The 12,830-nt window shown below is 43.6% G+C and overlaps 1 protein-coding gene across 1 annotated transcript in view; it reads right to left on the bottom strand.

Moving 5' to 3' along the window:
- Positions 1-12,830, bottom strand: part of ARHGAP20 (Rho GTPase activating protein 20) — a 63,512-nt gene that overhangs the window by 33,127 nt on the left and 17,555 nt on the right. The window contains exon 3 of the mRNA XM_072855029.1: positions 522-692. Coding sequence (XP_072711130.1) covers positions 522-692 — 171 coding nt within the window. The remainder of the gene's footprint in view (positions 1-521; positions 693-12,830) is intronic.

Below are 12,830 nucleotides of genomic sequence, written 5' to 3'. Positions count from 1 at the left end.
GCACAACCTACAGAGATGGACACTGTGATGCCGCCTGCAATCTCTATTTTTATACAGCTGCTCATCACTGGTGTGCATCAAAGCAGCTTCCAGGAAAGCGTTAAGACCTGTAGCCCCTCTGCGACACGGCCACTGGTGTTACGTGCACCCCATAGGACTGAAGATGACCTGTCTAAAACACAACAGTCAGCTGAAGGCAGCACAACGGACACAGTCGAGCACCGATGAATCTTTTCTACAACACTGCACTCCCAAAGCAGGGAAGATGATACAACGCAAGCAATATATTCAAGAACATCTGATACTTCTTTAAAATCTTGCATCCTGGAATTCCTCTATGGCTATGGGGTTTTCAAAGGTGCCTGAAGAGGTCAGGCACCTAACTTCCATTGACCAAATAAAAAGCTTCCTTATGATTTAGGGAAGATTTGCTACTAAAAAAGCATTATGGAAATCCATGTTATGCTCTGCTGAGAAGAAGGGCTGCTCTGTAGGAGCAGTGCCTGAGGTACCATACTCACTTGGACTTGGCAACAACCAGAAGGTCTGTGAAGAGGAAAAGGTGTCGCTCCTGGGTTTGCAGACCTGTCTTCAGCTGCACGTGGCCATCCAGGATGAACGTTCGGTTGTGGCACATGAAAGACTGCACAAGGGGACATGCCTCTGGGCTGATGGGGGAGAAGCAGCCTTCCCTGCAAAAGGAAATAAAAGGAATAAAGGAAAGCGAAGCAGCCAATTGCCTGTGAGTGGGAACCAGGCAGCGACTTCCCACACCTGCTGCCAAGAAGCAAGTTATTTGACCACATTTCAGTGAAAGGTGAGAGGGACAATGAAGATAATCCAGCAATCGGATTCTGAGACAAAGTCTGTTAGGGACTGTCCTCACTGAATCCTTTACAGCCCAAGCACATGGACAGCATTTAGCAAAATTTAAATACAGTCCTCTCCATTTTGTCTATTTGTATTTGTCTCCTTTTGTATTGAAGTCTTAGAGAAAAGACCGCACCTTCTGTAGCTTCTCCATAAAGAGAGGGGAGACATATGCATGACAAAGGGCTAACTGCACACCCATCTTGGTCAGAAGGAGACTCGTACTTGGGGTCAAGAGCAATTTACAGAAATTATTCAGAACCAAGGACAAACATAAGGTGCAACTGAACCTTGCTAGAGACAGACCATGTACTAGATGCAACATGAGAAGAGGCAGCTCAGCCTCTCTCCCAGCACACGACCCACATTGAAGTAAGCTCCGGTTACAGGGTTTACTTGAGCACGGCTATGCTGGTCTCTGGCTGTGGTGTGTAGAGGCTGCTGGACAATCCAAACCCAGGTCTATAGGGGCAGATCAGGCTCCCTCCTGGAAGACACTGATCTTTTCTAAGGAGGTATCAAGTGGGTTGCAGTCCAAGGTACTGATGGTGGAGACATGATTCCCTCAACCCCTCCTGATCTAACTGTTCTGCATGACATGAAGTAGTTGAATAGTTATTGAAAGAGAAATGAGAGTTTCTCTAGCACGATGGTCAGCTCACTCACCCAGACAGGATATCCATAGTTTCTGAGCCTTGCCCTAACAAATGCCTATTTATACGTTGCCGAACTGAATGAATGTCAGGCTCTGAGGGGAGGACACTCCTCCTCTAGGGTGCTCTAGAAGCTGGTTGCAGGTCAGGCTCTCCCTTGGAAAGCCAGAGACATGGCTTCAAATTCTCCCAGGCAGGTGAGAGAACTGAACCTGGGTCTCCTACACTCTGTTGTACCTTAGATAATGAATTTCTGGATTAAGACCAGGGCCCATCAGCATCTTTACTCATGATTTTTAAATGCAACTTGTCGATTATTTGCTTTCCCTAGAGGTGCCTCCAAAAGAACCATTTCACTTTGGTTGGATGAATCAGTTCAATTTTTATTCAAATTTATTTACTTATTTTTTCTTGTTAAAAAAAAAGAAAAATTAAGCTAAAACTTGGCAGGATCAGCTTGGCAAGGAAAGGCTGAAGTGAGCAGGTTTGCAATTATAGTTGATTCCTGGTCCCGCTGGAATGGATGACAAACACCTAACAACTTTGCTGGGAGAAGAAATGGACCTTATACAGTGAAAGTCACAAAACAAATGGGAGAGATATGAAAGAAAACAAGAGTGAGTAGAGGAAACCTTCAAAAAAGGTCATAAACCTTCTTGTACCTCTCTTAGAGCCTGGATGATTCCCAACCCTCCTCTCCTTGATGCCTGTGGCTGGATTACTCAGGAATTTATTTAGGAAATCCTGACAGCTGGGAGAGAAAGGATAAGCTCTGAGATTGGCCTACATTAGCAGGACACACTTTCACTGATCTGTAAGGAGCTGGTGAGGATCCCTACCTGCTGGGGAGAGCCGTTTGGCCTTGGTTCCCCTTTCTGGCTGGGAGCCTGAGTTTTTGAAAGAATTCGTCAATTTAATTTGTCTTAAACTGTGTCTTAATCTTGTCTTTCATTACCTACGTCTTCAGGGAAGAGAGAAGGAAGAGGAATGACTTTCAGAATGAATAATGCAAACCTGAAGTTATTTGATCATTCGTCAGCAGAAGGGGTGTCCGGGAGCACAGGTTAAAGCAGAGAGAGGGGTTTTGGTCCAATACAACAGTGACACATGCTGTGCGGCCAGCAATAGGAGTCAGGGGACCAGCAAGCATCTCTCCTACCCTGCCACTTCCGTGGGACTGGGAATTCACCAATTCACCAGTTCATGAGTGCCTGATAGGTTACTGGGACTCAGTGTCATAAACTCCCTAGCAGCACTTGGCACAGAAACTTAAGCAGAAATCAGGAATGATGACCAGTCCACCTGCATGAAAGCCATGCATGGGCTTTACTTCAAAGGTTGTCAGGGAAATACTCACTTATATTTGAACCCAGTAACAACAGTAGTTAGAAAAAAACCCTTCATGTTACACTGCTGTAACCAAATCAGCAGAAACATTCATAAAATCATACTGAAGTGCCTGCCCCTACTGACTTTCCTGTAGGTTCAGGCTCATATGTCACCATATAGGCAACTCGATTTGATTATTCTCATTTGTACATTTTCTACACCCTGACTTGTAAGCCTGGAAACCCCCCAGGTTAAACTAAGCAAAATCTTTGTCATACAGGTAAGCAAAGGAAGGCGCAGTAGGTTTATTAATGCCAGCAGGAGTCAAGCAAATTGAACTTGTTTTTAGAACAGGAAAATGCAATACCATAGATTAGTTATTTTAACGAAATCTGCCTTTTAACCCAAAGCCTTTCAAGCTTCTCTGTCATCTAAAGTCTAACAAGCACTCTCGCATACTTTAATAGAATTTACCTGATAAGCCTTATAAAAAAAAAGTGAAAAGATTTTCTTCCTTTGAAACAAAGTGGAAAAAATCAAAGCCATTAATTCAACCAGAACCTTCTAAAGCCCCAGGACAGAGGAACATGGCAGAAATCCACCAGCAGTGACAAAAAATGTCTTTTGGAAAGCATGCTTTTGATCCTCTCAATTAATGTTCCATTGTTACAAGACATGAATGAAACCCAAGTTTTGCTACATTGAAGAAAATGCAGATCAGCCATACCCTCAGGTGTAGAGATTTATATGAGAGAGGTATTTTTGGAGTTCAGTTTTTAATGGCTCACTGATTTTTCTGGCCACTAAATGGGTCTAATTTTGAAAAAGTGCTAAGCACTCAAATACTGACTCTTTGAAAATTCCTTTTAATAGAATTATGCAAAAATCAGTACTTAAGCCAATGTGATTTCTGATATAATTTAAAAAGTAGAAGTAAGTGATATAGGGCCTTCTCAATGTTCCCCTAAAACTCATTCTATGATTAACACATGTAAAAATCCCACAAAGTAACATCTTTCCAGTTTGGCAGAAAAAAAAGCCATCATGCAAGTTTGTTAAGAAGGAATTGTGAACTGATTTCCAAAAAATGGGGATATCCTGCAGAGTCAGCAATCAGCCATGTTCCACTTTGTGTAGAAGCAAGGCTGATACTGATGTTTAGATGGCATTGCCATTGTATCTCTCCAGTCTCAAGTGGACATTTCTTCCAAAAAGTACTATTTTGGGGGTCTCAAATTTCCATGTGTGGTTTTAACCAAGGAGTAAATTCTGTAACTTGAGGATATCTACAGAGATATTCTTGAGTTATTCAGGAAAAGTCTAAAATCACTGCACTGGCTGAAATTATTAGAAAGATAATTGAAGATTTTTCTCCTGGCATTTCCAGAGCCTAAATTTTTACACCTATTATTTTTTCAAATTAATAAAAATAGGCATTTTGTGCCTATTTAAAAGACCCAATGATTTAAAAAACTCTTCAATTTTGTAGGTGTAATATATGAGTTGAAATTCAAAGTAGTCAGGCAAACACTGAAAAATACATCCCCGTTGCATTCAGTGTGAAAGCAAACACATCACTCACTTCGTCAATTCTGTATTTATCAGAAACCACAAAAGCACAAAAAATACTTCTTCTTCCCCCTGCAGAGCCTCCTTGGGGTTTCTCAGTAAAACTGATACCTGAATGGCATGACCCCCAGAATGTTTATTCTTGGTGTAATGGAGATGTCAGCTTTATTCTCTATTTGTAGTGAAAATGATGAAAGAAATGATACTTTTCAAAGGAGAGTTTAACAGCCCATGTTAAGTGGTTACTAAATCATTGTCATTTATGCCAATGGAAAGTTTTCCCTTGATTTCAGTCGATGATGACTTCAGCCTATCTGTGATTTAGATTAAGCTATAAGATGCCTCAGGGAACAATCTGTTCCAAGGTACCTAAGCTGGAATGAGCTATTGCAGGTATCTCAGCTATATGACATCCCTCTCACAGACTGCTCATGCTCCATCCTAAACCTCACTCTGTTATTTTGGTTATTGTTCTCTGCCAGAACTTCTCTCCACCGATGATATCTCCGCAGCCACAGAAGTTGATTTCCTCTAATGATGTAGCACCAATGCTCTCCGCATGACTGACACCTACTGAAATAAAATATCGCTTTGCTCTTTAACCTCTGAAGTCCTTCACAAGAGGTAGGTGAGAAATGCATCTTTTCATTAACAGAGCAGTAAAATGGCAGCTATACAAAAGGCTGAAATCTGAGTCAGCTCAGCCACGTGAGAGGCTGCACATGGTCTGTCCAATACTTACACATACATAATACCTTCCCAAATTCCTCTCACAGTGAACAACTTAGCCTATACTCATTTCACACATAGGCACCACAAGCAAAAATACTGCATGCTTGTGCTAGTGCTGAAGCCCAGGTAAGGACCAGAAGCTCTTTCCAGTTTTGTGCCAACACACGTAGAGGTTGCAGCTTATGGCACAAACCTAACCTTGTTTTGCCTACAGGCTAGAGACACCACGAGGCAGAGCACCTTCCAACCCTCCTCATGGTGTTCAGAGACGACAGACTTATTTTGTATATCTCAAAGGCCAGTTTTGGATGGCTCTAAGGAATCAGCAATTTATCTTTTAGGGAAAATAAAGCCAATGAATTGCCAACTTCAGTGTCTCTCAGTAAAGCATTTACTTTATCATCACTGAGTCACAGCATTGGGCTAGAGCAACCCACTGAGAGAAGCAGGAGCTATTCACACCCTTTCAAGGCTAGTGAAAACAGCAGCTATCTGCACAGTAAGAAATGTCTACAGCCCAGCCCACGTTACGGACTTCTGCCAAAATATCAGTCAGGGATGACATGTGATTTGTGACCAGCAGAGATACCCCCAAAAAGCAAGCCTGATCTAGAAGTCAAGTTCCTTCATTTTCTTAATAGAGCTCATACTGGAAGTCAGGTAACAATATCTGCACTTTTTTCCTGTGCCTCCTACTCAGACCCTTAAGCTCCTAAAACTTCCTGTGAGAAGGAACTTCAATAGCAGCTTAATAGATGCTTGCTTCCTATCTTTGCTAATGAGGCAGGGCCTGCTAACTGGAGCTTGGAAGCCAAGATGGTTTATTGCTAGAAAACCTTTAACACATAAGACATATTACCCATATTGTGTGGCTAGAGGCTATTTTGCATTCAATATAATTAACTTAATAAGGTATTGAGAACAATTCTTTAACCAACCAGAAGAAAAGAGCTCCAATTTGGTGTGCAAGCCCTGCCTCCCCTGAGATAAGGTGGAAAAAAAACCCAAACCTGTAACACAGCAGTGAGTGCTGATCTGCATCACAGGGTTGCTTATAGTGCACTCAAGTGCAGTATTAACATTTCAGGACTTCAGCACATATCTAATTTCATCATAAATGATAGTTTGGACGTGACTTGTACTGTATCCTGGCCAACCTGACAATATCATGATAACGGATCATCACATTCTGTCTGAGAGAAGAGAGGAGTGAAAAACGAAGTGAAAGAAGAACTTTTTTTGTACGCTGAAACCAAATGCCCATGCTTCGGACTGAATGCAAGACAACGGAGACGGTCCTGCTTATGCTTCTGATGAATTTAGCCTCTATCATACTGACAGCTCATTAAAGCGCACGGTCTGAAGAGAGCTGCTCGGCCCAGCATGCCCCGTCCCCTCTCCCTGTTTGGCACGGCCACACAAAGACCTGCTGGCTTCAGGGCTGAGCACTCACAGCTCCCCTCGCCATGAACAAGGCTCCACGCAGATAAGGCTCACCCACACAGAGCAATCTGCAGCTCAGAGCCCTATTGAGACAGGCAGATTATATATAAAAAAACCCTCTGCATTTTTAAAGGTGGTAACCACTCACTATTGTCACTGCCTTCCAGCCATGACCAGTGCCCTCGGGGAGTCACCCACATGCTCAGAATCTTTGGTGCTTCTTCCCACTTTGACTCCTCATGATTTGGAATATGCTTTTCATCAAAATTTATGAGGCACTTTATTCTAATAAATAATAATTATACCTGGTGGGTGAAAGTAAGCACAAAAAGCATCAGCCTGGAGGGTAGGAGTGTTTTCCAGGAAGGTGGTAGGTAAGATATGGGCCAACACAAAGTTAGTATGCTGTTGTAATCTTACACTGACTATTTATAGAAAGGACTTGGAGAGACAAGCATAAAAGTCTCTTAATCACATGGGCTGCCAACCCATTTCTGAAAATCTGCTGTCAACTTGATCCCTGCTATACTAAGGGAGCTTCTTTCTGACGATGCTGGGCATGTTTGCTTGCTGTTATCTATGGTAAATCTTATACAGTTGAAGCAGCACTTTGTGAAAACAGCACAGCATTCCAGAAATAGCAAGTCTATTTTCTGCAGCACTCCGTTAAAGTCTCCTAGGCCATCACCATCACGTACAGTTTTGTACAATGAAACAAGTGAGATGTGCTCGGTTTTTCAAAGAGCACTAGCTACTTTCTAAGTATTACAATGCCTGCTCCTACTTGATAAGTGTGCTTTACTGGTTGCAACTTCTTTTTCACAAATAATGCATTTGAACAAACCCGAGGCAGTCACCTCTCACCCCTGCGTTTCCCCTCATGGACTGTGCCTGTGGATCTCACAGAAAGCCCTCTGCCACAGGCACGTGTTGGCCCCTAGCACAGGGCTATCCTCACTCTGCCCGTGCAAGCGGCTGGACCTCAGCAAGCTGCAGTGGCAAACACTGCACCCAAGATAAAGCAGTGAGCCCCAATAGTCACAGAGCCTTTGGATCAAAATGTACTGCAACCCCCTCTCCAGCACAGGCAGGGCGAGCACAAGCCTGGACAACGGAAGGAAGAGGAATATTAATAGAGATTGGGAGCAAATTTTGCTCAGATACATGGATAAATTTACATTCTGGGGCAGAAATCAGGGCTATCACTTATATTTAGGAAATCAGGTACCACTCCTCTGCTTCTAAAACTCAGTGTACACATTCTAATTCAAAATATGTTGAGAAAATATTCCAACTTAAATTATTCTAGGATTCTAAAAGTTGTTTTGTAAGTATCTGAAATAATCTTTGCACAATGTCAAAATCTTACTAAAAGTAATAAAAATTATTATGATGAATAGCATGGTTTACACTAAATGTTCAAGGTGTCAAGGCACATAACTGTATTATTTTTCTGTAGTCTTCCAAAAATCAGTAAACAATTAAGACTTGCAGTAAAATATCACATAGCTGTAGGGTAAAATGCATCATTAAAAAAAATCCTCGCACATTTCAGGATGGAAGCTTGGCAGCTTAACTGAAAACAAGCTGCACTTAAGTAATTTCTACATAGCCAAAAGGACAATATTCTCTGCAGAGCAAATATGTACTACAGTGTGGTGGCTGGAGACAGGAAACACACTTGTGGTTTGGTTTACTTCCAAGGTTTTTTGTTTTATTTTAACAAACAGCTGCAAGGTGTTTACTCTGAAAATTTAGCACAAGGGCAAAATTATCTATTGGTATAAATTAGCACCACACATTTCAGTCATATTTTGCCTATTTCCACCAGAAAAGAATTTAGTGCAAGTTATTTAAATCCTATTGAAAAGCTCTTGCGGTGTGGGTGTCCTCCAGTCCTGCTATACAGCTCTGCTAGCAATCAACAAGTCCAAGGGGTTTTGGTCCAAGTCTTCCTGAGCAGGGGAGAAGTTTGGGGGAGGACACATTCACATGTAGAAGTCAATAAAACCTTTTTTGGCCTTTGGAAGAACCAGCCCCCAGTTCCCCACTGCAGTTCCCACTCATTTTTACTGAGTGACATAGCACACCACCTTGAGTTACTCTCCCATTCCAGTTGCACCAGGGAAATGGTATTCCAGGCATCGTCTACCCCGACAAAGATTTCTCTGTTTAGATGAAAAAAAGTCAGGAAAAAAGTGACCTTTTGGGGGGAAAAAAAGAAAAAAAAAAGGAAAAAGAATAGGATGAACAGAGGGCAAAGAAATGGCCAGAACTTAACACCCCAACGCTGCAGTTCTCCACCATGGTTGTCTGGGCTTTCTGGAGCTTCTCGTGGCCTACAAGAAGTCTGAAGGCACAGGCCACCTTTGCCACTTCCACCCTGGCTCCTTCCTACCCATTCCAAGGAGGGATACAGGGGAGCACTCTAGGATCTCAGTTTCACCCCTGTCCCCCTAGGAGAATCCAGTATTATTTCAGTAGCCTGAAGGGATAAGGTTTCTGTCCTACCTTAATTTTCTGGGGAAGCAGCAATCACAATGGGGACATCTAATCCCACTTAATCACAACTGGGACATTTCAAAGCCTATCTCGACTCCGTTGATTTTGAGTTATCTCATGGACAAAACTAACCTTTCCTTCACAAGGGGGTTTCAAATATCTTCTTGCAAACTGTATTACAAGAGTTCAGCGCAGGTCATGTAATAGCCAGGAATTCTGGGCTACCAAAAATAGCCAGGGCGTGCTGCAGACCTCTGCAGAAACAGGTCATTTCAAGCTGAGGTGCACATGAGGTGAAAAGATTGGTGTGGGCATCTGCAGAAATCCCTCCTGGACCATCATGTATGGCTGTTAGTGAGCCTGTGTGTATCTGCCTACCCTATCGTCTGTAGCTACTTGTTACACAGGCTGTGGATGGGCAAGAATAAGGCACTTGTGTGACCATGTCCTTTTAACAGGGAAACAGCATTTTCTAGGTGACTGCCTAGGTTTATTGCCTGTCAGTCACCTCACTCAATTATCAGGTAATACCAGGAGGGCTGCTCATGGTCTCTCAAAGTCTCATTGCTCAACAGCCATTCCCCTATAGCCTCTGATTTTCCCATTCTTCAAGACATAATTCAGCTAGGCTCTTCCCCTCTTCGGCTTGTGCCACCTGGCTAGAGACTGCAGTTAGGCAACAACCAAGTTTTAAGAAAAACAAATGCATTCAAAACAGTTTTAAGAAAAACAAATATATTCAAAAGAATGCAAGGCTTCAAATATGTGGCCAGGTAAAGCAAACCTGGAATCCACCAGCTGCTGTTCCCTGATTGCCCTTTTTCAGGAGAAAACTTGCTGATTATAAACAAAGTAATCACATACAAAGTGACCTATAAATAGCTGCAAATACTGCCTTTAAAAGATAAGCCCCTTCACCACGCTTTATCCTCCTGCAAGCTGCAGCTCTCATTGAAGCCACTGCTGCCCGGCCTTGCCTGTATCCCCACAACTGTGGGACACTGTTGGGTGAACTCCACAAAGCTCCACTGCAGATGTGAAGGGAGAATCGGCCCAGGCCTTGTATTGGCTTACATTTTTAAGGACCGTTTTTAAGGACCCTACGAGGGATGACCGATATGGGTGCCGCATGGAAGACGGGATTGTCACTTCACTGCACCTGTCCGAGCTGTAACAGGAACAAATCTGGCTTTGGTTTGCCTCAAGGGCTTTAAACCATATTTTGATACTAGTACTACAGCACAGGAATTATCCTATTACAGTGAAGAGATTACTTGATATGCCTGCCGCTGCCAGCTATTGCAAGTATAATGACCCAGATTCCTTATGAACAGCCAGCAGACAAATTAGTTGCAGCCACATGCACCGGTTTGCTCTCCTATAACTGCTTACATATTCAATGAGGTTTTTTGCATGCTACTCAGGCAGGTTAGTCAGAGGTTTCTGTTCCACCAGTGATTTGAGCTGGAGAAAAAAGCTGTTAGAGGATTCACCACATCCCTGCACCTGATGGTAATTGCTTTACTAAGGGAGAAGCGGGCACAGGCCAGTTACCTGCAATAAACGGCAGCCTGGAGAAGGGGGAAATGCAAGAGCCTTTCCCATGATGACTTTTTCCCCATGTTTATTTGAGCCTTTGATACAGCAGCAGAGCTTGCCTGTATCTGATTAGTGACCTCCTGGTAAAAATACGTGTCACACTTGACACACCACCCACCAGGAAACCTGTCCTACTCGTGGACAGCAAAACTGAGGGGAATGAGTGTGAGGTTGCTTAGTCAGAGGAACTCAACAACCAAATGTGTTTCCAGAGGAGCCTTGATAAAATGAGATGCCTTGCAAAACATTGGATATGGTTTTACTACCAGAACAAAATGCAGAGGGAAGAGAGGGAAGGAAGGCGGATGAAAACACCTCAACTCTGCTTATTCATTCAGGTGAAGGTCTTTACAATTCTTTTCTGCATTTTCTGAATAATCCTGCCATGAAGACCTAGGATGCACCTAGATGTACTGAGATACCTACTCCCACTGAATGCAGTCTGTGTTCAGTGCACAGGCTCCCTACAGAGCGCACGAGGATCCAAACCAGCACACTCATCTCAGTCCTTACAACCGCTTCCAGCTAGGGGACGGGACAGGCTGAACGCGGATGTCTCAGTGGGTGATGCGCAAAAATAATCCTGGGAACAGATGCAGGCCTCTTCCCTCCCAGGTAAGTGCTTTTACCATTCATCTACAGAGCCAAGCTTGCTCCTGTGAACATAAGATTTTTGGTCCCAGGAACATTGCATGTCCTTCTGCACAGTGACCCAGCTTCAATGCGGGAGGGAGAAGGAAAGTCTCCACTCACTCCAACTACCCTCTGCTTTAGCAGTTACATCACTCTTCTGGGAAGCCGAAGATGAATTGCCTAAGGAGGCAGAGAGCTGAACCTGGGTGATCCATCGAAAGCACCGAGACTTTGAGGCCAGCAGTTTCACAAAGAGCAGTGGCGGTCCTGCCTAAGGAGCAGGCTAGAAACGCCTAGCATAGCTTACACCAAGCTTGCTAGATGGCACAAACCTTGTTTGCAACATTGACCATGGTCCCTCCCTGCCAAAATACCCAATGAGCCAGACTCCTTCCCACTTCAGCCCTGATATTGCATGTTCAGAAACCACTGCCCTAAACAATTATTAAAAAACACTCCAGAAAAGTGGTCTCAGCCAGAGGTTTAAAAGACAGCAACATTTGCAACTGCTTTTGTGAGGGCCTTGCTCTTGCACGGGCAGGTTAAATAGGGTCTGTGGACTAGTGGATGAGCTCCTCAGGAGCCTACACGAAGCAGTGTTTAGTCCTTTGACACAGCTGACACAGATCTGTTCATGCTGCCAACAGTCATGCTGTACTGGGATGTGCCAAATGATGTGCCATCACTGGGGAGCTCTTTGGTCAGTCAGAGAGAGCCTAAAGAACACAGGCACTTGGGAGGTCAGGCAGCCACTGAGATGATGTTTTTTAAGTCATGATTTTAGATTCAGGTACCTAAATTATTCCCATGTCTTGCCCTTGAGGCTTATTATCCTTTACCAGATCTAGCCCCTGGTACTCAAACACTTAAGACACGGGCACAGAAGAAATTTAAAGACAGACTATTACTCCCGTGGTGTGATTTAAAACTCCTCATCAGCAGTTTTTCTGCACCATGAGGAAGGAACTGGAACAGGAGAAGCGATGCCGTATCAGCCAGGAGGAGAGTTCAATGAGTATTTACTGCTGGCCCTTGTCAGAGGTGAGAGCACCAGAGGCTGCACATCAGCCTGCACATCATTAGAGGCTTTCTGCTTGCTTACACAAGATAAACGATCACAAAGCAGTCTGAGCGAGTCGGCCTGTGATTTCCTCAGGTATGCCGCTGCCCAAACTGCTTGGCCAGACTATCATTTGGCAGCGATTTTATTGTCTAAAATCAGGGATACACAATGGCTGGACAACAGCTGCGTTTTGCCAGACCTCAAGGCCTAATCCAAAAAGCCCCCCAAATGGGCCGCAGCCAAAAGCACATGTGGACAGTGAGGCATCAGTGAGCAGTGCCCCTCACTGTCTTGTCTTAAAACTGTCACAACTCTATCCAAAGGGGACTTGGCTTAAAATGCTAGTGTTAAACGATTCGTCATTTATTGTAAAATTAATCCCTCATTTAAACTCCAATCCCTCCAAAACCCTGCTTCCAAGCCTTCCTTCTTTCTAC

Source organism: Ciconia boyciana, chromosome 1 (assembly GCF_034638445.1).
Source record: "Ciconia boyciana chromosome 1, ASM3463844v1, whole genome shotgun sequence".
In the NCBI taxonomy this organism is placed as follows: domain Eukaryota; kingdom Metazoa; phylum Chordata; class Aves; order Ciconiiformes; family Ciconiidae; genus Ciconia; species Ciconia boyciana.
This window is presented reverse-complemented; position numbering and strand designations above follow the sequence as displayed.